Source organism: Pogona vitticeps, chromosome 1 (genome assembly GCF_051106095.1).
Source record: "Pogona vitticeps strain Pit_001003342236 chromosome 1, PviZW2.1, whole genome shotgun sequence".
Taxonomy (NCBI): domain Eukaryota; kingdom Metazoa; phylum Chordata; class Lepidosauria; order Squamata; family Agamidae; genus Pogona; species Pogona vitticeps.
In genome coordinates, this window is record NC_135783.1 from 331,069,607 (window position 1) to 331,095,120 (window position 25,514).

At 38.1% G+C, this 25,514-nt stretch overlaps 1 protein-coding gene across 1 annotated transcript in view; it reads right to left on the reverse strand.

Annotated features, from left to right (window-relative positions):
• Positions 1 to 1,348: 1,348 nt before the first annotated feature.
• Positions 1,349 to 25,514, reverse strand: part of FBLN5 (fibulin 5) — an 89,881-nt gene continuing 65,715 nt past the window's right edge. The window contains exons 7-11 of the mRNA XM_020802240.3: positions 24,790 to 24,909; positions 18,500 to 18,619; positions 13,388 to 13,514; positions 10,161 to 10,353; positions 1,349 to 8,570 (exon numbers count right to left, since the gene is read on the reverse strand). Of these exons, the coding sequence (XP_020657899.1) occupies positions 8,409 to 8,570; positions 10,161 to 10,353; positions 13,388 to 13,514; positions 18,500 to 18,619; positions 24,790 to 24,909 (722 nt within the window). The 3' untranslated portion in view covers positions 1,349 to 8,408. The remainder of the gene's footprint in view (positions 8,571 to 10,160; positions 10,354 to 13,387; positions 13,515 to 18,499; positions 18,620 to 24,789; positions 24,910 to 25,514) is intronic.

A 25,514-nucleotide genomic window follows, 5' to 3' on the forward strand; every position in this document is an offset into this window, starting at 1 on the left:
CCTCTTTTTTCTTCTCTCCTAGTGTCTGTTCCATCTTGTCCAAAGTTTGTCCCCTTTTAAAAATTGTTTTAATTATATTGTATCACGCTTGTTGTAAGCCAACTAGAGTGGTCTTAAGTGACTAGATAGGCGGGATATAAATAAATAAATAAATAAATAAATAAATAAATAAATAAATAAATAAATAAATAAATAAATGTCAGAGATTCAGAAAATGCAGTTGGAATTTGTGATCCTAAGATTGTGAATCTCTTAATCTCCAGACTTCATGAAGCTGTTCAATGCTACCTTGACCTTGAATGGCTCAAAGAACCACCCAACTCAATTGCAGGTAAACATGTATGTTGTTGTTTAGTCGTTAAGTCGTGTTCAGCTTTTTGTGACCTATGGACCAGAGCATGCCAGGCCCTCCTGTCTTCCACTGCCTCCCGGGGTTGGGTCAAATTCATGTTGGTACCTTCGATGGCACTGTCCATCCATCTCATCCTCTGATGTCCCCTTCTCCTCTTGCTTTCACAGTTTCCCAACATCAAGATCTTTTCCAAGGAGATGGCCAAAGTATTGGAGCCTCAGCTTCAGGATCTGTCCTTCCAGTGAGCACTCAGGTTTGATTGCCTTTAGAATTGATAGGTTTGTTCTCCTTGCAGTCCAGGGGACTCTCAAGAGCCTCCTCCAGCACCACAATTCAAAAGCACCAATTCTTTGGCTTTCTTTATAGTCTAGCTCTCACTTCCATACATTGCTACTGCCAAAACCATAGCTTTGACTATCCTGACCTTTGTCGGCAATGTGATGTTTCTGTTGTCTAGGTTTGTCACCGCTTTCCTCCCAAGAAGCAGGAGTCTTTTAATGTCGTGGCTGCTGTCACCATCTGCAGTCATCATGGAGCCCAGGAGCGTGTATAGAATTGTGGAATTAGTCACAAATAACTTTAGCTGGATTGAAGTTATCAGCCTGTGAAAGGAGGTGGGCAGAAACTGACCTGACCTTCCCATCCCATCTCTCCCAACAGCTTTCAGATTCTTTCCCTTATGCTCTGCCTCTCCACACCTCCAATGTTTCTGGGATTTATGTGTCAGAAGATTCAAACTAAGATCCTTGGAATTGATTTGCTAGCTGGCAGGCCTTCACTTGCCTTTGCTGTTTTCTTGCCCTAGGGCTGCTGTTTCTACCATGCTGCCACCCACCCCACTCATCACAATCATGAATTTACTTAAGAATATCACATATATCATTATGTGTGTAGACTCCTGCATCATGTACTTTTGTCATAAATAATGCTAAAGCACTACAGATGCATGCATTATTGCAGCCTTCACTTTTAAAATAGTAGTCACAACAAGAAAAATTCACTTATAATTTTATTGAAAATGAAATTCAATTTCTAAAACAAAAGCTTTAAAGAACAGTCTCACATTGGCATATTCCATGTGGTATTCCTTCACAATCTTCAAAAAAATATAAAAGAATTTTTAAAAGTTCGGCTTCAGATACAAATTAGTAAAGGTTTGTGCATGAAAGAATCAGAAACACCAAAATCTCCTAGCATAAATTACAGCATTACTTTCCTAAGTAGTTATAGAACAGATCAAATGCAAGATAGGGAATGTGATGGGTGTGTGTGCTGAGAAAGAGGACTCATGATTAGGCTATGTGGAAGAAGAGACTAGTCCATTCTCCTATAAATAGTTTTGATTTTCAGTAGTTGGGTTTAAGAGGAATAGGTTTTGTCCCCCCTCCATGCTGGTATCCTTTAAGTGCAACCTTTTACAGTGGGGTCTCTACTTAAGAACATCCCTACTTAAGAACAATCCAACTTAAGAACAGCTCCATTTGCTAAATTTTGCTTCTACTTGAGAACAGAAATCCAAGATAAGAACAGGAAAAAAAAACTTTCCTGCTCTTTTTTTAACGTTAGGTCATCTTAGGTTAAAAAAAAATTCTCCCCCTAGTGGTAGAGTATGTATTAACCAGCTTTGCATTAGTTCCTATGGGAACTAATGCTTCAATGTACGAACGCACCTCTACATAACAAAAAAACAGCCAGAACGGATTAATTGGTTTTCAGTCCATTCCTATGGGAAATTTTGCTTCAACTTAAGACGTTTCAACTTAAGAACACCATTCCAAAACGGATTAAGTTCTTAAGTAGAGGTTCTACTGTAGTTTCTATGGACGGAAAAGAGCAGATACGGATTAAATGGTTTTCAATGCATTCCTATGGGAAATGCAGATTCAACATAAGAACTTTTCAACTTGAGAACCACCTTCCAATACGGATTAAGTTCTTAAGTAGAGACCCCACTGTATTCTGTTCCATTTAAGTAAATAATTTCAGTTTCACTTCTGTGGGAACAAAGTGCTACACTTGGGGACACTGTACTAATGGCTTTCCAGGCTAGATATTTGGTAGCTCCATTTTCTAATTCTGGTTTTGTTCCCTACTTAATCCTGTGGAATGACACTGCAATACAACTCTTCAGCATTTAATTGAAGAATTATCTTTTATATTGGCTCAGTGCTAGGTTTCCACATCATTCTACTTCATTCTTTATTGGAAGAAGTGTACCCATTGCTACTATTTTATCTATCAGACTGAGAGCTCTGCTTGCTCTAAAAGGGCCAGTCGTCACTGCCAGGTACATAAAAGTGGGAGAAAGCATAAGTTTTTTTCCCCTCACAAAAGCATTGATGAATACAAGCTATTTATCTAGAAAGTGGGCCTGTTTGTTGGGTATGTAATTCATTTTAGGATGTCTGCCAGAATTCTCAGAGGAAAAATAAAAATAAGTATTTTGCTACCAAGCTTTCCAAACTATAGCAAAAATGACTTCAAATGCCAGAAGGCATTAATCTGCATTTGTTCCATCTCTTCATAAAGTATTACAAACTAGACACTTCACCCAGTGAGTCAATTGATCACATTGCTAACAAAAAAGAGAGTGCATGTTTGTGTTCCAATATTACTAATACAACTTAGAAGCATTTTCTTCCACATATATCTTATTACGTAGCTTTCTAATGCATGTTTTTTTTTAAAAAAATATTCTAACTTGGATTATAAACAGTTATCCCATAGCAGTGTCAATGGTTAGCCTTTTTGATGATCCTAAATTTCTGGTGTAGAGGCAACTGACTTTTTTTTAAACTTATTATTTTGGCCCATGTTTCTCTAATTTCACAGAGCTGAACTGTAATTTAAGTGCTGTAGTGTTCAAATATGAAACAGTTATAACATTTATCATGATCCAGTCCACAGTGAGCAGAGCACCTACATATAAAGGATCCCTATTAAATTCATACGAATCCTGTCTCCCCTCTTTTGTGCTATTAAGTCAAAGGTTTTGGCTTTCATTATCTTGCAACTACAAAACAAGAATCCAGAATCTATATTCTTATTGCAAGATTGCAAGGTATTTTAAAATAATTAAATCCTTCTTATTGCAAGACTGCAAGGTTTTAAAAAATCATTACATCCTTATATGTAGAAAACATGTAGGTCTTATCGATATGCAGTCAATATATTATAATTTATAGTAACTGCTCTAATGAAAATCAGTTATATTTTATTACAGTTCACATTGTAAGAAAGAGGAAAAATCCCTTTCATTTCAAGATAATGAAGTCACAGAAATCATAGATTAGTGAAGTTGGAGGGAGCCTATAAGACCATCAAATCCAACCCCCATGCTCAATGCAGGAATACAAGTCAAAGGATATCTGTCAGGTGGTTGTCTTAAGTTTCTCTTGAATGCTTCCGGTGTTGGAGCACTCACCACCTCTTGAGGTAATTGGTTCCACTGTCATGCTGCTCTAACAGTTAGGAAGTTTTTCCTGATATTCACCCAAAATCTGGCTTACTCCAACTTGAACCCACTGTTGTATGTCCTGCACTCTGGGATGATCAATAATAGATCTTGCCCCTCCTCTGTATGACAGCCTTTCAAATATTAGAAAAGTGCTATCATATCACTCCTCAGTCTTCTTTTCTCAAGGCTAAACATACCCAATTCTTTTAGTGAGCTACAAGGACTTTTAGTGCCCCATATTTTACCTTCTAGGGCCTTTAGTATATTAATGAACAGATAATGTCTTAATTCAGGATTTCAGATTATACTTCTGAATTATTGACTTAACATTTGGAGAAAAATAATTCCAAACCTTGCTAAACATGCTAAAGGATAAGTTAGAGGTGTTCACATATCTAACTTGAAATCCAAATTTGTAAGCTAGTGTGTGATCTGTGTAAAAGATCACAGGCTGAGCAGCCTGTAATGCTGAGAGTGATGAGAACTATCTGGATATTTTCCTAAATCAGTAATTACTTAGTGCATGCATTAGATGAAGGCAAATATTGAGTAATAAAGGGAAGAAACCAGACCTCATGACTACTGTGACCAAATTGCACAGTCTGTCATATACTGTAACTCTTTTAGAAACCCCCCCTAAAATGAATGTGAGTCGCCAAACAGCATTACTTTTATTAACTAATTTTCATTCATTTCAGTAGAATTTTCATGGAGAACTCACTGATAAATTAATAAATTCCTTTGCACCTTGTCACAGGGATCTTTCTCATTGAGTGATCATGTGCCTTTTTGAAGGGCAAAGAAAAAATGTAGTTCATCTATTCGTTGGTGCTCTGATAGCCCTAGCAAGAGTCTCTTACTGTACTATATTACATTATCACAAAATATAGTGAAATATATAAATCTGGGGAGGGGGTGGGGAAAAATAATCATGCCAATATTAATGCTTGCTCAAGGAACAGCAAATGGCGTTGGAGAAGCCAAAGTGATTTTATGAGCAGCTGGTATGCATCTGGATATTGAATTGCTACATGTTCTCTTCTTTTGTTGCATGTCATCAAACTGTTTCCAAATTATGGCAAAGCCAGTAGGATGTTTGAGATACATGAGATGTTCTAGAAGTGGTTATCATTGTTATCTCCTCTGTGAGTTTGCATGGCTAAGTGGAGATTTGAATCTAGTCTCCTGAATCATAGTTTGACACCACACTGGCTTTTAATATTCTTCTACTTGCACCCAAAAACTTGTTTCAATGCAACATTAAGTTATAGTTTAACCTTATATGCCCACGTAACAGTAAGCCTCTAGCTTTCATGTTCCTGCTCCCATACCAGTTCAGTTACAAGGAAATTTGAAACATTTACTTCTGAATTTAGATGATTTTTTTTGTTCTGCTTGAATGAGGGAAGGGGGAAAATTTAGATGTTTTAAACTATAGTTTTGCTTAACAAGCCAAGATTATAATACACTATGTGGCTTGCTTAAACATAACAAGAGTTTAGACATAACAAGAAACTCCAGTTTTCTCCTCTTTTAGAGAAGGAGAAACTGTTTCTAATCTTTCCTTGAGCCTCCTGCTCATGTGACATACTGTACAGTTTACTGTTATATTCTGAAAGAGGCAAATGTTCATGTGGAAGAACCTGTGAGAATGTTTCGAATTTCTTCATTCAAGAATTCAAACCAGAAGCTTTACTTGGTGTGCTGGCATAGCAAAGTAACAGCCTATGCTAACATTATACATTTTATGAATCCATATTTAATTGCTTAAGGTGGAGGTTACTAAGGGTTCCAAAGCTATATGCAACCACATAAAAACTCCTTGCTTCCTTCTGATCTGTACATCTGTGCTTGCTTTGAATAAATGTGCTTGCTTTGAATAAAATGTTGAAGTTTAGACAACGAAAAATGATCCTATAAACATTATCTTATTAAACAAGATATACACTGAGCATAGCTGAACCAGGAATACAATCACAGGATCACATATTATGTGATAAGAAAAAAAACTAACCAGCATAGAATCCTGTTGAATATTTAAAATTTGCTCCTGAGAAATATATTTCTTTCTCAGAAAATGCTTTGTATATCTAAGCTAAAATAGAATAAAATTCCAAGCTCCCAAAATCAAGTAAGAAACCTATTGTCTATTGTTAAGCAGATCTATTGAAATGATTTTAAAGAACATGTATTAACTGCTGAAGCTGGAAATAAATTCTTTAAACAAAAACAGAAGATAGTAAGTTTTGTTTAGAAGGCAGCCATATTCACAGCTTTTCAGTGTGTGTGTGTGTGTGTGTGTGTGTGTGTGTGTGTGTGTGTGTGTGTGTGTGTGTGTGTGTGTGTGTGTGTGTGTGTGTGTGTGTGTGTGTGTGGTGTGTGGTGTGTGTGTGTGTGTGTGTGTTAATATCCTGTTAATAGGTTCCCCATGCATGCACAGAATGACAACTATATTCTTCATAAATCCCAGGAAAATCAAAATCAAAATCTTCATCACATTTTAATTGGTTTGAGCACTGGGTAAGTTGTCTACTGTGCAGTAATAGAAATCCAGCCACTTTGGATGCATATTCAGATGGAAACCAGCTGTACGTAATACGTAGCTAGTTCACATTATATAAATCCTATGGCAGTTCAAGAACAATTGCAATTTAATTTAATAGAAGCAGGAGAAAAATATTTCTACCTTGGGATATTCAAAATGTAAAAGTTCTCAAAACAAATAAACATCATCTTACATGATGACTACTTTTAGCATGAACTTTGTGTATGGTGCTATTGAGCTTGATCCTATTTGTGGCTGTAATATCCAGCCATTTGGGATGCATATACAGATAGAGGGTAGTCATAGGAAATATGTAGCTAGTTCACATGATTTAATTCTTATAGGATCAGCGTATTAAGCTACCCTATGCTAGATTATACTATTGGTCTATCAAGCACAGCCTTGTCTACTCCTGCTGGTAGCAGCTTTTTTAGTTACTAGACAGAGATCCTTTCCAGTTGACTTCCTGAGATCTTGTAACCCAAAGGTGGAGATCCTTTGGCCTTTCAGAAGTTTTGACTTGCAACTCTGATCAGAACCCACAAGCAAAGCAGATAGTAAAGAGTGTGAGTGACATCATTCAAAACATCAAGCCAAAGGTTCCCTTCTCCTGCTTAATTGGAGATGCTGGAAACTGTACTCAGACCTCATGTGTACTTCTCATGTGCTTTAGCACTAAGCTATGCTGTTCCCATAGAATCTCTTTCTCTACTCACAGAAGAAAACAAAGACACTTCCAAATGTTCAGCAAGCAGATTATGCCTAAGGGTCAAACTAAACATCAAGGGAAATGTGTATTCTCTACAAGGAATGCATTTGCTCATCTCTAACAGAATTGTCACAGAGACGTACGGACACTAAATGCAAGATACATAGATGACAAAGGTCAAGAGCTGTAACAAAGAGACATCTTTCATCACTTGAGGAAATACTGTACTCTTCCAGAAACATACTAAGCATATAATCTAGTTTAACTCTAAAAATGTTGAAATGTGACCATGTGCTTGTTGTTATGCTCTATAATGCCAGTCATTATCTAATTGCAGGCTGCCTTGTGGCTGGTGATATGAAACCCAGAAATATAAATGGATTATCAAGCCCTATATATTTTACAATAAATATGTTAACATTTACCAGCCAGTGATCTCTTTTCTCCTCTCTCTTCTTTCTGAAAACCAATTATTCTTAAAAGTAAGATCCAAAGAACTCCTTTATGTCTAATTAATGTGAAAATGCTGGATGCTTTTTTCACTTTTAAAATTTGAACAACAAATGTTGATGCCATGTTGAAAGCTGTTTTTCAAGTCATCTCAGTTTTGAAAAGAGGTTGCCATATGTCATAGGTAAGGGCTGTTCAAGAAGCAAAAACATGAAGTTCTCTGGGTGAGTTCATTAACTACATGGTTCCACAGATCCTTGCCAAAGATTCCATGCAGTAGAGAACCCAGTAAAGATTCCATTTCCTTAAATGGAAGGAAAATATTTTCATTAGGAAAAATCAAAAGAAGACCAGTACAAGACTGTTCCCCATTGAGATCCCATTCAAAGATTCAGAATTGATGGTTCCATGTATATTTTTGATACAATGGCAGTGTTTCCCCAATTGTACAGATAGTTTGTTGCTTGTTTTCTACCTTCTTTTTCAAAATGGAAGACAAGAGCAGAACAGCCAAAATCAGGGGTTTTTTCCCCTGTGGTTTCTCTGGTACCTTTACTGAGCAGTAATGCCATTACAAAGATGGAGAGTTTCACAGTTTCGAAAGCTAATAATAACAACTTGCAAGATGTTTGTAAAGCAAGCCAAAGATCGTTCGAAACATGTGATCAATGAGAAATGCTTATGGAATCCACTGATAATGCAGAGCTCAAACAGCTTTAAACCATAACGCTTGGCCCCTTACTGGAACATGAGCCAGGGTGAGAACTTTTTAATACTGATTTCATGTTGAGTTATTAGAAGCACTGACTCCTGAGAAAAACGTTTTGACAGAAAACAGTTAATGTTCTTTCCAAAAGATAATGTTCTTTTAAAAGGAAGCAATGAAAGTTGAAGGTTAGAAGGGATATTGTGACACATATATCCTCAGTCGAATGACAGAACTTCCTCTGAAGTTGATGACAGTGTTAACAGTGATCATCTCCAGGTCCAACAGAATTTCACGTGGCCCCTTCAGAGGACGAGTCATCACTAGAGTGGCACTGATAGGTCCAGTTTGCTGTGTGAAAAACACAAAGGGATAAGACTGAGATTTTCTAAACATTGCATAATTCTCTATAGTGATTTTTAATATTATCCAAAGATGACAATTAGATATCATCCATATTTTCATGGTCAAACTTTGCTAGACAGCTGTGCTTTAACCAAAGCCTGAACACCAACACTTCCTAGAAATGGTTCAAATATCTTGATTTAGGCTTAAATTTAGTACTCGTACCATTCCCCTTATGTTTTATGTTGTCTTTGGGATGCATTTCTAAATGATGGTACAATCAGACAGTCTGGACCATTATGGAAACAGGCCATATCATTCCACAATCTGGTGATCACACAGTGTTCTGGTAATCATCTACCGACACAACTGTTATTCATGCCTGCCTTTTTGGAGTCCCTGGCAGAGGGAATTTTTTTCCTTCTTTTTTAGTGTGAGTAGAATCATTCTGTTTTGGTTCATTTCCAACTTAAACTGTCAGGACCAACCCAAAGCAGATTCCCCATGCCACTTATCAATAAAGTTAAAAAGTAAAACAATAAAGTAAAAAAAAAAAACCAGGTTTCCATGCAGGAAGAGACAGAAGAAGATAAAGTTTGGTTGTTATAAGCCCAGTGCTATGATAAGGCAATTCACTGACATTCCACTAATCAATAATTTTCCCCCAGCTTTTCTCTGCTCCATGTCGATGCAAGAATCAGGTGATTTTGTGATGGGAAACCAAACTGCACGTCAAAGCAAACCTATTTAGCCCCTGCATCCTCTCATGTCTCCCCTCCTTGCATGTGGATGCAACGATCACCCTGAACTGAAAGCAACCTTATCATAACTAAGAGCAGTCTTGTTTGACTTGCTCCAGCCCACTCCAACCTGATTGTTTAGTTGCGCCCTCAATCAATTAAGTGCATCATAATTTTTGGATGCCGAAACAAGGATTCTGAATTCTAGTGCTTCAGTACAGGCTTGTCAAAAGGGATTCACTTGATCACCTATGGTAAGTGGAAGTGTACCTTAGATGATTACCAAAAGAAGCCATTATAAGTTACAAACGATATTCTTCCAACTCAGCCTCAAACATTTAGTACAACGTATGTGATTGGACTATAATCTCACACATGCTTACTTGGAACTCATTGGGATTTACTTCTGAATAAACATGTATTAGCATGAAGCAAGCTCTATGTTGAGAGCTATTCATTTTATTAATATTTGCAAGCCTGTATTGTATTCATGATACCCATTGTGGTGTGATCGGTGGAGTGACCGACTAGGACTCAGGAGGCTGTAGTCTGAATCCCTGTTAGACCATGGAAGCTCATTGGTATGCAGAACTGGTAAAAATGCACCTTAAATATCTCAAATAGGGAAAGCCCTATCGGGTCCCTATAAGTTGGTTCCAACTTGATGGCTCATAATGCAACTATACCATGAAAATTTCACAGTACTTGGCTACAGAAGCTGTGAGTGCCATAGCCCTCATTACAAATAGCATGGTTTTATGCTTTAGACAATACAATATTAAAAATGAAGAAAGATTGTCTAAAATTACATATATGAATTGAAAAGTATAAGATCCTGTTACAAAATCCCACCTACCCGCATGTAGAATTCTCTGCCTTCATTTCCTGACTTGATCTGGAAGATGTAATAAGCACCAGGATAGCGGGACGTGGCTTGCATTTGAAATATATCAGAGGGCACTGTGCGTCCTGATACATCCATGTCTCTATACAAAATGGTGAATGGCTGGTCTCTGCAACCAGGATTTTCAGCTGGACACATACAGTGGCTGGCAGAACAAAAATACGTAATAGTGTCATTCTTACTGCTGTTATTGCTATTATAATTAACAGCAAAAAGTCCTATCACAACTTCAGACCCATATACAGTACATTAACATTCTGTAACCTGATTACAATTCCCATCTTTTAAGGTGGCTGGAGATTATTGGAGGTTTAATCAAACACATCCAGGAGTTTGAGAAAGCTACACATAGTTAGAACTCAGCAGATGTCCTATCATTCTCATTTGGATTTACTTCTGATTAACCATTTTAAAGGCTCGCAAATTCATTCTGGCATATGGCTTTCTAAACGAGTCCTTATCATCACATAATAATGGGCACCAAACCATTCAGTTTGAGCACATTTATTTAGAGATGGGCTGGAACTGAATGAACCATGAAAGGGTCTTTTTTTTGTAAAACTGGCATGGTTCATGGTTTGTGGAGACCATGAGCCATGAACCATCATGAACTGTGCATGAGCAGAGCAGTTGTTGGAATGCTCGAGATATACATTCTTGAGGCAGTCATCTGTGAGCTCACATAACATCTTGCATTTCAGCTTGTCTCAGCAGAGCCATGGAGGAAGAAACAGCCCTGATAATGACCATGTGGCTTAACCAGACTAAAATAAAAACAAAAAACACCTGAAAGAACATTATATTTTAATGTGCAAAATCCTGTTGCATAAATTTAGACTGGCATAAACTGGATCTTGTGTCAGAATTAATTAATTAATTAATTAATTAATTAGTTTACATAAATTTAAACAATTAATGTAAACCAATCCTATTGGTTTTGAGGCTTCCTAGGGCTCTCTTTTGCCTTAGGGAAGACCTTGCAAGCCTCAGAATGAGGAGGAAGCCTTTAATAATAAAAAAGTCAATTTCAGAACTATAGTTACAGGTAAGCAGCATGACTTTATTTTATCTCAAATCAAATGATATCCCATAGTTTATCTAACCTACAGTAATACACAAACATAATTTATTATTCGATTTCTTGTGTCAGATACATTATTTGAATCTAGATAGGTGCTTTCTTCAGATTATTTGATTTTTTATTTTTTATTTTTTTGATCCTGGTGTCTACCTTGTTATTTGGCTGAAATCTTTGCTTATTTGTTTTGATATGTGGAATTTAATTTTGTAGGCAGGGAACACCATTATGTAGAGCAGTCTGAAAAACTTTACATAACTATTAATCTAAATCAATAAAGAAATTATTAAACTAAATCAATAAATCAATGTACCATTAACATTCTTTATGAAACAGTTTGAAGTTTTTAAAAAGTACTCTAAAATATTTGAATGGATTACTGGAGTATACTTGGCACTATGATTAATGTCAAATATTCTCATTGCTTCATAAACATTTTTTCCGAGCAGAATTATACAGTACATATAGCTGAGTCTCCTGCCACCTGGTGATCTGGCAAGGAATCATGTTTTATCTCTGTTACCCTGTTAGTGTTAAATAAAATAGTGAAAATACAGCTCTCTTCAGTTGTGTACATCAACTACTGTTCATCTTACTTAAAAGTGTTCAAGCAGCCTGTATTTTGGAGAAACCAAGCTCATAGAGGCTGCTGAATGCAGCTGAGAAGGTGCTACTATTTTGCCACAATATGTTGACTATATAACTACAAAAATCCTTGCTCTGTAACATACATATAAACTTTATTGTTTCCGGCCATAGACCTTTACAATGTGCAGACTACTGTAGCAGTAACCCTAACCCTAACTCTAACCCTAACCCTATTGTTAGGGTTAGGGTTTAGGGTTTCTTTTCACGTTAGTATATTTTTGCTGTTGATAATTTCTACAGAACTAGGAGGGAACTGACCTGAAGTGCGATGTTCTAATGGAATAGACTGGGCGTATTGTATTATGAAAGTCATGGAAGATCCACAAGCTTTACATTGATAAACATATTGTATACTGAACACCAAAATAATTTGTCTGCCACAAATAAATAATATTCTTGGTATTACTGCTCCATGACAAGTTGTCCAAAATCAGTGGCACAATATTTGCATTGTGCCGTTATCTCCAAAATATAGAAGGGTGTTTTAATATGCAAAACCTAATGCCGTGCCTTCAGTGCCAGTTGAGGGTCATTTCAGAGGAATTCCATTACAAAATGACATATTCCTATTTGGAGGTGCTGCTGAAATGCTTGCCCATGTATTACTGTTTTGCTCTTTCTATAGAGAGGTGCCCCTTGCTAGTTAAGTTATGTATCTTTTCTTCTTGCAGACCCAGATAAACAGGTGACAGTACAGTCAGCTAAATTTTTAGCAGCAGAAAATAAAATTAGGTCAAATATGATTTTAAAATAGTAACATAAAAATAGTAAAATTGATCTGCTTGTTCAATTTTGACATAGATATTAATGTCTGATGTATATGCATTTATTATCTTGATTTTAATATGTTGACTTTATATCTTTGCAAATTTTATATTCATCTTGCTAGGACATATGGCTAATGCAAATAAAATGCCAAGTGCTAATTGTATGTTGTATATTGAAAATACCAGTATAGGGATGGATGTCTGTCATAAGATTTGTGTCTCATTCATTATTTAAGATATAAACAGTTTTACGTACTGTACATATTATGAAAACAAAACTTGAATTTGCCATGTACATTTCACTTGAGAAGTATCCATAGCCAATCTTAAATTTCTAACAAGTTAGATTTAGATTAGGCATTCTTCAGTCTCGAGAGACTATGGTAACGTGCTCTGTATGGAGGACTTGGAACAGCGTCTAGTGTGGCTGAGAAGGCCAATTCTAGAGTGACAATCCCTTCCACACTGAAGACAAATACAATCTAACAAGTACAGTTATGTGATATACATGTTTTTTAAAAAAATCATCTGTCTTGCATTTTCTCATTGTATACTAAATATATTAACGTGAGAAGAAGCCCTAAATCAGGATTATGTAGTACATAGCTAACAGCAGCTGTTACAATGAAATAACCATCCACCCCATGAAGACAAATACCTTTGCACTTTTAAAATATATTACTCACTTTTCACTGATCAAGATATAGGGATCCTCACATCTTACTGGGTCTAGGCATTTGAATCCTCCTTGGATATTGAAACAAGTTTGCTGCAAGGTACAAGTGTGGTTTCCAACCTCACATTCATTAACATCTTTAAAAAAAATCAAATAGTATACTTTCATAAAATATAAAGCACATTTTTTTCATTTAAAGTGACAGATAAAATGATTAATATAAATAAACCTTAAGTTTCTTCAAGATACTTCTCTAGATGTAATACACAAGGTGTAGTAAATAGAGAGCATTAGATATGTAGATATGAATGCCCAGTCATTGTGAAATCCACAATGCAGATGATGATGATGATAATGTTGTTGGCGATGATAGCATGCTGTCAAATCAGTTCTAACATGGCTACCCTTTCCTGGGTTTTCAAAGTAAAAAGTACAGTACTTAAAAGTGGTTTAATACCAACTTCTTCAAAGGCAGTCAGGCTGGCTGTACTGCTGGGAGAGACAGCTTGGAATCAAACTCTGGCTCTACAGCCAGATACCTCCTCATTATATTATCTGAACCTAATTTATCCCACAGTGTTATGCAAAATACATTAACTGAACACAAGTCTGCTTTTACTTTGTTGGTTGAAATTCTGTTGCTTTGCTTAGTAAAACACAACTACAGTAGGCCTGCTAAAGCAATAAAGAACAGAGACAGCTTTGGTCAGCTTGGTGGATGACTTATCCCAGTATCTCAGTAGGGGAAGTATGTCCCTCTTGGTGCTGCTGGACTTTTCAGTAGCTTTCAGCACTATTGATCATGGTATTCTTCTGGCTCATCTCTATGGGATGGAACTTGGATGCAATGTTCTACAGTAGCTCTAGTCCTTCCTGGATGTGAGAACTCAGAAGGCAGTGCTGGTGGACTATTATTTGATGGTTGTTGTGGGTTTTTCGGGCTCTTTGGCCATGTTCTGAAGGTTGTTCTTCCTAACTTTTCGCTAGTCTCTGTGGCCGGCATTTTCAGAGGACAGCACTCCTCTGAAGATGCCGGCCACAGAGACTGGCAAAACATTAGGAGGAACAACCTTCAGAACACGGCCAAAGAGCCCGAAAAACCCACAACAGCCATTAGATCCCGGCCCTGAAAGCCTTCGCAAATATATTATTTGGTGCCTTGCCCTTGGCCTGTGGTGTTCCTCAGACTTCTGTTCATGCCATTTAACATATAGATGATGCTGGTGATAGAGGTTGTCCAGGTTTTGGGGGTTCACAGTCAACAATATGAGGGTGACGTCCAACTCTTATATCTTATTTCCATCTAATTCCAAGGAAGCTGTTTTGATTCAAAATCATTGTCTGGTATCAGTACTGGACTGGATCAAAGTGAATAAACTGAAGCTTCATCCAGACAAAACAGAGGTGGTCCTGGTCAGTTGAGGAGCAGATCAAAGAATACGGTTTCAACCTGTGCTGAAAGAGGTCACACTCTTTCTGAAACACAGGTCTACAGTTTGGGTGTGCTTCTAGATTTGTCCCTAAGCCTCTCCAGTAGCCAGGAATGATAGTTGAAGTAGTGGTCTAGTATTTCCATTCTGGAAATGTCTGACCTAGCCACAGTAACACATGCCTTAGTGTGTCACTGCCTTACAGTAACACACTGTACATGGGGATGCCTTTGGAAAGTGTTCAGAAATTATAGCATATTGAAAATGCCACAGTCAGATTATTAACTAGGCTTGTTTACAGGGATCACATAAATCTTGTTACAACAGCTCCACTGGCTGCCAATCTGTTTCCAGATACAATATGAAGTGCTGATTCTGATTTAGAAAACCCTAAACAACTATAGCTACAGCTACCGAGGAAAGCCTTTCTCTCTGTCCTGCCATTCTCATAGGTGTGTTTGATGTGGACATGACAGAGGGCCTTCTCTATCTCTGCTCTCAAGCTATGGAACTCCCTCCTATGGGAAATTAGACTGGCCCCCTCTTTGCTATCCTTTCACAGACAGCCAATACTTTTCTGTTTAGATAGGCTTTTTCTCAGTGACTGTTTAAGAGTTGGGCTGCTGGTGTTCATATATCTAGTTATATGTCTCTGCGTATGATTCATTGTTTTCTTTTTTTGCTTTTGTTTGTTTTTCTATTTTTTATATTGTTTGTAAGCGGCCTTCGGTCCTTTTGAGGAGAAAGGTGGGGTATTTATAAATAAATAAATAAATAAATAAATAAATAAATAAATAAATAAATAAAGAAAGAAAGAAAGAAAGAAAGAAAGAAAGAAAGAAAGAAAGAAAGAAAGAAAGCCCCACTTATTCAACAGGCCTATACCTGTTGTGATTTACTACACTAAGCAGCTGGATTTCAGCCTTGTTTATATGTGTGTTCTGTGCTGTCAAGTCAGAACCAATGTACAGTGACTCTAACAGGGCTTTCAAGGTAAGTGGGATATTTAAGGAGTGGTTTTACCAGTTCCATTCCCCCAGTGAGTTTTCATAGCTAAGTGGGGAATCAAACCCTGTTCTCCAGAGTTCTAGTCTATCCGCTATATCATACTGGGAATCCAGTGTATACTTGTGCACTAATTGGACGTTGAGTTGTGCACTGATGGTGGAAATCTGTTCCATGGTGATGAATACCTTATTACAGCCAGTGTACATCTACCAACAAGGATGGAAATGAAAACAGGGCTTAAATATACAGAGAGAATATTCTGCTCAGATGCATTGTGCTTAGCAAGGAAGGACAGTTTCCTGAGAGGCTGGAAAAAGAGATACTAGAAGTTGAGGCTATTTTTTTTAAGGAAGTGGTGCTAGTTTAATGATCAACTTCTGGTAGGCAGTTAAAACTGGATTTTCCGAACTGGTCTTTGGTTCTTAAAACTGTCTTTTGAGTTTGGCTGACTGTACTGTATTAAAATAATGTCTTATGTATTGTATTGTACAATGCTTTAGAGCAGTGGTCCCCAACCTGGCCTCCAGATGTTCTTGGACTTCAACTCCCAGAAATCCTGGCCAGCAAAGGTGGTGGTGAAGGCTACTGGGAGTTGTAGTCCAAGACCATCTGGAGGCCCAAGGTTGGGGACCACTGCTTTAGAGGGCCTGGTGGGCAGAGAAGTGATAATACAACAAACATACAGAGTATGTGCTTGTTCTTCCATCTATATATTGGTGTGTGTGTGTGTGTGTGTGTGTGTGTGTGTGTGTGTGTGTGTGTGTGTGTGTGTGTGTGTGTGTGTGTGTGTGTGTGTGTGTGTGTGTGTGTGTGTGTGTGTGTGTGAAATCAGCAAATATGTCTGCTGTCTGAACTGTTTCCCTTTTAAAAATCCAAATGTATCAGGGGAGGCGCAGGTGATTAATTTTTATTTATATGCATCAAATATGCCAAGGAATAGGGTTCAAATACAGAACTCTATTTCTAGTGAAGCAATTCAAATGTGGTGTAAATATACAAAAATTCTTGCTCCCCTTATATCTTTATTATATCCCTTTTTGGAACCCCCTGAATTTACATTTCAAGACAAATATGCACAGTCTAAACATTCGAAGGAAACTGGAATCTATAAAATTAGAGACCTATGTAATTTCAATTAATTATGAGAAAAATCTAGTCAAATAATAAGTAATTGGTTTCAACTAATTCATAATAAACATTTTTGCAAATGAATTGTGTAATACCTCAGGTCTTATTAGAGCACTTGCAGCATTAGAAAACTATTGAATAGAAGATTTTAATTAAAAAGGAGGATTAATTTCAACCATTTATAAAAATATTGTTAATAAAGAATATGGTACAGTAATTATATGGGAACAAAAACAGTTTGAGAAACAAATTTAAATATTAATATAGCAGAAAAAACTTGGACAACTGTATAAATCAATATTGGCTAAATCTAAGCAAATGGTGTTAAAAACAGTTCATAGGGCATTTATGTCCTACAAAACTTCATAAAATAAATAAGATTATACCAGATAAGAGCTTAAACAAAAAATAGGTCATTAGAACATATATGATTTCCTGTTCGAAAGTGGAACCATTGTGGCATGAGGTAATAATATGGTTAGAAAAAGTAACACAACAAAAAATAATTCCCAATGAAACCTTATTATTGTTTTCATTATTTACTGAAGGGAATTTATCAGATTAAAAAATTGGTGGCGATCCTCACAGGAGCAGCAAGAACTGAAATTGCTCATACTTGTAAAAATGCTCAAGGGTTTTCCTTCCACAGATACCTAGATAGGGTTTGGACAATAGCATTAATGGAGAAACTGACCACACAGGTTAGACCGCTTGAAGAAGAAATATAAGTAGATAAGCTTACTAAAATATGGCACCCCCTATTGGTTTCAGGCACGGAATTAAAAAGTGAGAAGAGGGAGCTACTTCACAATGCCTCATGACATCTATATAGGCAGCATTGCTTCTTGAAAAAGGAAGGGAGACTTTCTGGTCTTGATCTCTTGATAGGTGTAGTCTTAACATTGAACATGGAAGAACCTCTGGCACACAAATCCACACTGATATTTAAAGAAAGCAGATTAGTGTTATATATATACCAGGTTAAATCCTGTAGAGAGCACAAGGGATGGAAAATCTTTTGAAAAGAAAGTTGCTGTACAACAGTTTGGCTCTGCCAACAGCAAGTCATTCGACATTTGTTTCCAATTACACTTGCCAAAGGGAAATGGATACACACAGAAGAACAGCATCCTTGACTTGAAACATGGTTACTTGGTCAAGTATTTTAATGCATTCACTGCTGTTCAATGCTCAGTAGTAAACAACACCATGTTTTGTACAGAGTCAACTTTGTCTGATAAGGTCACTGGGACATTTGCCACTTCACTGTTGGAGGGGAAAATGAGAATAGCATGGGACCTGTTTTGTAACCTTTTGTTGCCCTGGAGAATGGTTGCATAGGCCAGAAAGCCCATTAAATTTAATGATACTGCTCAGACAGTTCAAAACAGCTCCAAATGCGTATTGCTTACAATACAATTTGTACCATTGCTTAGATTTTACTTTGCAAAGTATGATCATGCTTTATTTTATTAACTATTCCTTTTTTCCCAAAAAAGGGGACTAATACAGTTTCTGTTTGTTTTCCAAAATCACAACTTGGTAAATATTCTCACCCTGGCATCGGGTATCATCAAGAAGGACGTAACCAGCAGGGCAGAAGCAGTAATAACTGCCTGGCTGATTGACACATTCGTGCTGACATAGAAATTCTGAAAAGCTGCATTCGTCCATATCTGCAAATTTAGAATTATGAAAGGTTAATACTTCATTTGTGATAGGTTCTTCTCTGATAATTACTAGTCAACATCAGTAATGGTTCCAACCCATATTTCTCACCTGACATTTTCTATAAGGCTAGCATGATGACATTTTCTCACTATTTAGGATTCTCATATCATTAGGGGCAGGGTATATCTTAAATTATAATCAATCTCAGAAATGTAAATCATCCTGCTTGAAAAGAGCATAGCCATTACATCCATTAGCTGTCTTGGTAACCTTATACAGTGGTGCCTCAACTTACGAACATCCCGACTTACGAACATTTTGAGTTACTTCCAGCTCCGGCCACAAAATTTTGCTTCGACTTGCGGCCAGAGCCTCCAGTTATGAACAGAAAAAGGCAGGGGAAAAAGGTGGGAAATTCAAATTGCTAACCTTTGGTAGGCGAAGAGGCTGCTTCTTTGTAGCTCTTTTGCCCCAACGGTTAGAATGAGTGCGATCGGAGGAAGCTTTGGACTGCCTAGTAAAGTAAGATGCTGCTTTCTACTTCTCGGTGGGTTTTGCAGCATGGCTTTGGGCTGGGGGGTTATGTTTCTATATTGTGATGGGTCTTGGGGGGGATTCTTTGCTTTTTGGGTTTTTTTCCCATTTCCGATGGGTCTTGAGGGGTTGTTTGCTTTTTGGGTTCTCCCCCCCCATTTCTGATGGGTCTTGGGCGGTTTTTTGCTTTTTGTTTTTTTTACCCCCATTTCCGATAAGTCTTGTGGGGCTTGCTTGCTTTCTGCTTTGCTTTTTTTTTGCATTTCCAATGGGCCCTGCACGCTTCACTTGCTTTCTGCTTTGCATTTTTTGCATTTCCGATGGGTCTTGCATGCTTTGCTTGCTTTCTGCTTTGCTTTTTTGCATTTCCAATGGGTCTTGCATGCTTCACTTGCTTTCTGCTTTGCTTTTTTGCATTTCCAATGGGTCCTGCACGCTTCAGTTGCTTTCTGCTTTGCTTTTTTGCATTTCCAATGGGTCTTACATGCTTTGTTTGCTTCCCCCCCCCTTTAGCTGGAACAGATTAATGTGTTTCTGATGGGTCTTGCAGTGATTTTTTTCTTTTCGATGAATTTTTTTTCTTTGCCCAGAACAGATTAATTACATTTCAATGTATTTCAATGGGAAATGTGACCATTTTGAGTTACGACCAGAGTTCCGGAACCAATTAAGTTCGTAAGTCAAGGCACTGCTGTACATTATTGTTCATCATATATAATTACCTATACCATTGTTTCTATAGGTTAGATGCAAGCTGCCTTTCTTTCTTTCTTTCTTCCTCCTACTCGGATCTGGAGCACTACACACAAACCACTTAGACTTCATATGTTCACCTCTGTCACTGTTAGCCTATGTTAGCCTATGTGAATAAAATGCCCTCCTCATTCTTAATAAAGGATTTTGATGCCTTCTTGTCCCAGGGTAAACACTTCCCACTCCATATCATATCAAGAACATATAAACAATGGCAGTAAATTATGATCAGCCTACTACAGATGCTATTCCAGTAAAAGATTCCATAATGTTGGTGTAACTTAGGAGTCTTCCTAAACTTTGATTGAAACCAAATTTAAATATATTTTAATTGATACATGTGAGGAGAAAAATTACATAAACTTTAGTTTCTAAAGAAGCCCATTCTGGTGCAGGGCCAAATTAAAGAGAGAAAAAAATGCTGTTTTTATTCCCAGATACCAACTTCTGACAGAAACTAGAGGATAGAGGAGGCCAAAAGAATAAACTTTCTTCTTGAGCCTTCTAAGTCTTATTAGCAAATGTTTACTTTCCAGTAATTAAAAAACAAAAAGAAATCTGCTTTTTCTATGCAAGTTTGTATTTATCAGCATACCACACCATGAGCACTGTAGCCAAGAGAATGACTTTTAATTAATTCCTTCCTGTCCTATTAGGTGGAGGCAAAAGAGATACACAGATTAAAAAGCATGCTCTTTAAAAAATAGTAAGCGTATAGGTGAAGATTTTTTAAAAAAATATTTGCATAGTTTGAAGTAATTTCAGGCAAAACAAAAATAAAGATAGTTTAGTATTTAAATAGTCTAATTCTACCACCAACACACTTCAACTCATATATTTCTGCATCCCACAAATTTCTGCTAACTCACATTCTAGACAAAGGAACATATCTAGCAATGTTCATAACTATTTAGTGCCACGTTAAGAACACTGAGGACCTGATCCTCAGACTACATGCCAAAAATAAGTGTGTAGGATGCCCATAGAAAAGGTGCTACTGTTTGAGATCAAGATTCAGAGGTCAGAAGGCAGCTGCTCCTTTTCAGATATTGGGTCTGTAATGTCCATTTTATTTTCAAACTGGCCTAAGCACCATATGTTCTTTTTCACTGTCAGCCAGGAAATGTTGCATCTGTTTATAGTAAATCAAGAAAACTAGAGTTATTTTTCCAAGAGCTTGAGTGGACTCTCATTTAATGAGGCACAGGAGACCTTTTCAGAACACAAACAAGCTTAACTAGTCATTTTCAAATGAAAATAAATGCTTAAGGTATTAAAACTGAAGCAAATGCAAAAGCACCTTCTTATTATGTGCTGTCAAGTTATTTATGACTTACGACAGTCATGCGAATGAGCGGCCTTCAGAGAGCCCTGCTCAGCTGTTATAAACTGTAGGCTGTAGCTTCCTTTATTCAACCAGTCCATCTCATGTTAGGCCTTCCCTTTCTCCTATTGCCTTCAGTTTTCCTCAGCATTATTGTCTTTTCCAAGGAGTCTTGTCCTCTCATGATATGAAACTACAGGTCTACTAGTGAGAATTCAAGCTTCATTCAATCTGGAAACTGCTTGTTTGTCTTTCTTGTGGCTTATGCTATTTGTAAAGCTCTCCTCCAATACCACACACAGTTCAAATGAATCATTTTTTTCAAGAATTTCTCTGCTCCCATCACCATTGGATCTATCTGTTCTAGTGACATGAATTGCTTTTATTTTTACTGTGAATCCCAAAATTCACCAGGAATTCCCCCAGGCAGAATCCTGGGAGCTGCAGGCAAAAAATAGTAATTTAAAGGTGTGGATTTCTATTCCATTATATTGGTCTTTTCTGAAGGAAAGTGGAAGTGTCCCTGCGAGTATCAAGGGAGCATGGGATAGGTAGTCTCATTGCCTGCTAAGCTTTATAGAGGAGGTTTCTCAAAAAACTACCTATGCCATTTATTTATTTTATTTTTAAATTTCTGCCATGCCCATCTAGTGGCTAAGCCACTACTCTGTTCTCTTGAGACTTCTATGAAGACTTGCATTACTCCTGGACATCATTAGGAGCTGCTTTCTTCTTCTTGAAAGACCAGTACAATTGAAACAGAGTGCTATATGCAGGTGGAGTTCCTCATTCAGCTACTGGTTTTGGCGTGCAGTTTTTGGGATTCTGCCTGAAGGAATTGCTAGTGAACTGCGGGCATTGCAATCCAAAAGAAACAAAAGTCCCATGCCTAACAGTTAATTTCTGAAGAGAATGGGTATGCTTAAAGCAATTAACTGAAGTGATTATGGTCACTACCATCATATTGGAAGTGCTTCTCAACTACACATGACTGAACTAATTTTCATCTAGAAGGCATGTCTTTCTGCTATCCGATGCCATCCAGAGTCTGGTAGTTCAATATCACTTCAACACTATTAACAGAACAATGTCTTCCACCGTGCCTGATGGCAACAGGCTAGTCAGTTTGTACAGTATATGTATGTGTGCAAGTTAGGTCTTGAATACTTTGCCACTCTTTCTCACATTTATTTATTTATTTATTTATTGCATTTATATACCGCCCATCTAGACATAGTCTATTCTGGGCGGATCACAACATATACAATAAAAACAATTTAAAATATACACAGTTATTACATAGGTAAAAAGAAAGCAATATAAAATATAAATCATAAGTTTATAATTTTAACAATTAATTAATTTTAAGTAAACAGTTCTAAGATGGCATAGATCAAAAGAAAAAATAAGAAATAAGAATCACTTAATTGACTGAAGGGAAGGCCTGCTTGAATAGCCAAGTTTTCAACTGGCTTTTGAAAATGCCCAGCAAGGGTACCAGCCGAATTTCAGTAGGGAGGGTGTTCCACAGCCAAGGGGCCACCGCCGAGAAGGCCCGGTTTCTTGTTTTTTCCTTCTGGGCCTCCCTCGGCGTCTGACCCCTCAGCAGTCCCTGTTGGCTGTGTCGGGTGATTCGGGTAGATCTGGGTGGGAGAAGACGATCTGCCAGATATTGAGGTGCCAAACCATTTAGGGCTTTATATGTAATCATTAACACTTTGAAGTCAACGCGGAAACAGACGGGCAACCAGTGCAAAGCAGCCAGAGTGGGGGAGATATGTTGGTGTTTTCTCACCCCACTAAGAAGCCTGGCTGCCGCATTCTGGACCATCTGAAGTTTCCACGTCAGCCTCAAAGGTAGCCCCACGTAGAGTGCATTACAATGATCTAATCTCGAGATTACGAGCACGTGGACTAGAGTAGTGAGCCCCCCCCATCAAGATAGGGTTGCAGCTGGGCAATCCGCCATAGATGAAAATAGGTGGAGTGGACCACGGACGCCACCTGGGTTTCCATGGTGAGCTCCGGGTCCAGATGTATCCCCAAGCTGCGGACCTCACTCTTTGCGGCAAGGGTCGTCCCCCTAAAGAAAGGGAATTACCTATACCACTGATGGAAGGACCGCCCACCTTCAAGACCTCCGTCTTGTCCAGGTTCAGCCTTAACCCATTCGACTGCATCCATTCCAATACAGTCTCCAGGCAGCGCTGAAGGGACAGGACGGCATCCACTGAGGTAGATGAAAAGGAGATGTAGAGCTGTGTATCATCAGCATACTGGTGACATGATGCCCCACACTCCCTGATGACCCCACCTAGCGGCCACATATAGATGTTAAACAGCATTGGAGAGATGATCAACCCCTGTGGAAACCCACAGTTGAGACTCCACGGGGCCAAGACACTCTCCCCAATCTGAACTCTCTGGGGACGGTCCTCCAAGAAGGAATGGAGCCAGGCAAGGGCCGGGCCACCAATTCCCAACTTAGAGAGCCTCCCCAGGAGGACACCGTGGTCGACGGTATCAAAGGCCGCCAAGATGTCGAGGAGGACCAACAAGGACATATTGCCCCTATCGGCCTCCCTCAACAGGTCATCCATCAATGCGACCAGTGCTGTCTCTGTACCATAGCACGGCCTGAAGCCCGACTGGAATGGGTCCAGGGTGTTTGTTTCGTCCAAGAGCACCTGGAGCTGATCTGCCACCACCCTCTCAACCACTTTGCTAAGGAAAGAAACATTGGCGATGGGCCTATAATTGCCAATGTCATCCGTCGCCAACTTTGGTTTCTTCCTAATGGGCCTAATGAGTGTCTCCTTGAGGGCAAGGGGTATCTTGCCCTCCTGAAGAGACCCATTAATTATCGTTTTTAGTACCAGCAGCATTGCTTTTAGTACCAGCAGCAATTACTTTTAGTACCAGCAGCATTGGCTGATGGTATAATGCAGAAGCAATGGCACTTAGTGCTTCAGAACAATGTACAGTATGTCTTTATGTTTTGGGGGCAGAAAACTGAGGTACAAATGTAACAAATTACTATGGGCATGTGGTATCTTCTGGAATGTGTATGTTGTCTATCTGGTCAGAGCCTTTTCACAACAATACTGTCTAGGACAAAACAGATAAGACAACCAGAGGCACTGCTGGCTTTCATCGCCAACCGTTTAGAGAGACACTCTTCCAGGTACTACCTTTGCTACTCTGCCATGTTTTTAAAAAATATGGTTGCACTGATGCTTGCATTGGTGGTGGTGGGCAGACATCCTATATTCTTGACACTTTCCTTCCTCATTTTGCCCTAATGATTCCCCCCAAATAAGGAAATTATTTAACCTGACTCCAGAGGGATAATCTAGATGTGAATGTGTTTCTCAATTTGGTTCCCCTTTCTGGCTAATTTGTTGTAAGAATATATCAATTTTTTGTCCAATCAGGTGTTCTTATTAATCTCTCAATTTCATAATTTTTGCCTGCCACGTAGTGATAATGTAAAGAGTTTCAGTATGTATGGAGAAATGGCGTTCCTGTCCTCCAGCAAAAGCCATGGTACTGAAAATTACTTACCAGTACAACTGATTCCATCAGCTTCCAATTCATATCCAGGGTCACAACGGCAAAGGAAAGAGCCATAGGTGTTCACACAGTTTTGTACACAAGGATTGCTTGTTGTACATTCATTCACATCTGTGGGAAATGAGTAATTAGAATATTAGAGGTTTTACTCAAGTTTCTGGCTTAATAAATGCTTACAGCAGTAAAAAAAATGTTTTTAAAGACAACCAAATTATTATTTTTCTAAGCAATCTGTTTACAAAAAAGGAATAATAATCAGAATACCCCTCCTTCCACAACTCTGATGGGATTGTATTTATATATTCCTATCTTTCTCTATCCCAGGCAACAACTTACTTAAAACTGTATAAATAACTGTTCATTGGTATGACCAATTACAGTATCTAAGTCCTGATGGCTACAGACCAGCTCTGTTTCTGGATTTGCCTTCTTGTCCTCAACTGCACAAAAACCTGTCTGGTAGAAAACACAGGAAGGTCTCTTATATTAAGTCAAATGATTTGTTCATCTAGTTCTAATATTGTCTGAGCCTTGTGGCACAGTGGTTAAACCGCTGTTCTGCAGCCAAAACTGTGCTCATGACCTGGAGTTCAAATCCCACGTAGCCGGCTCAAGGTTGACTCAGCCTTCTATCCTTCCGAGGTCGGTAAAATGAGTACCCAGCTCGCTGGGGGGGGGGGCAATGTGTAGCCTGCATAATTAACTTGTAAACCGCC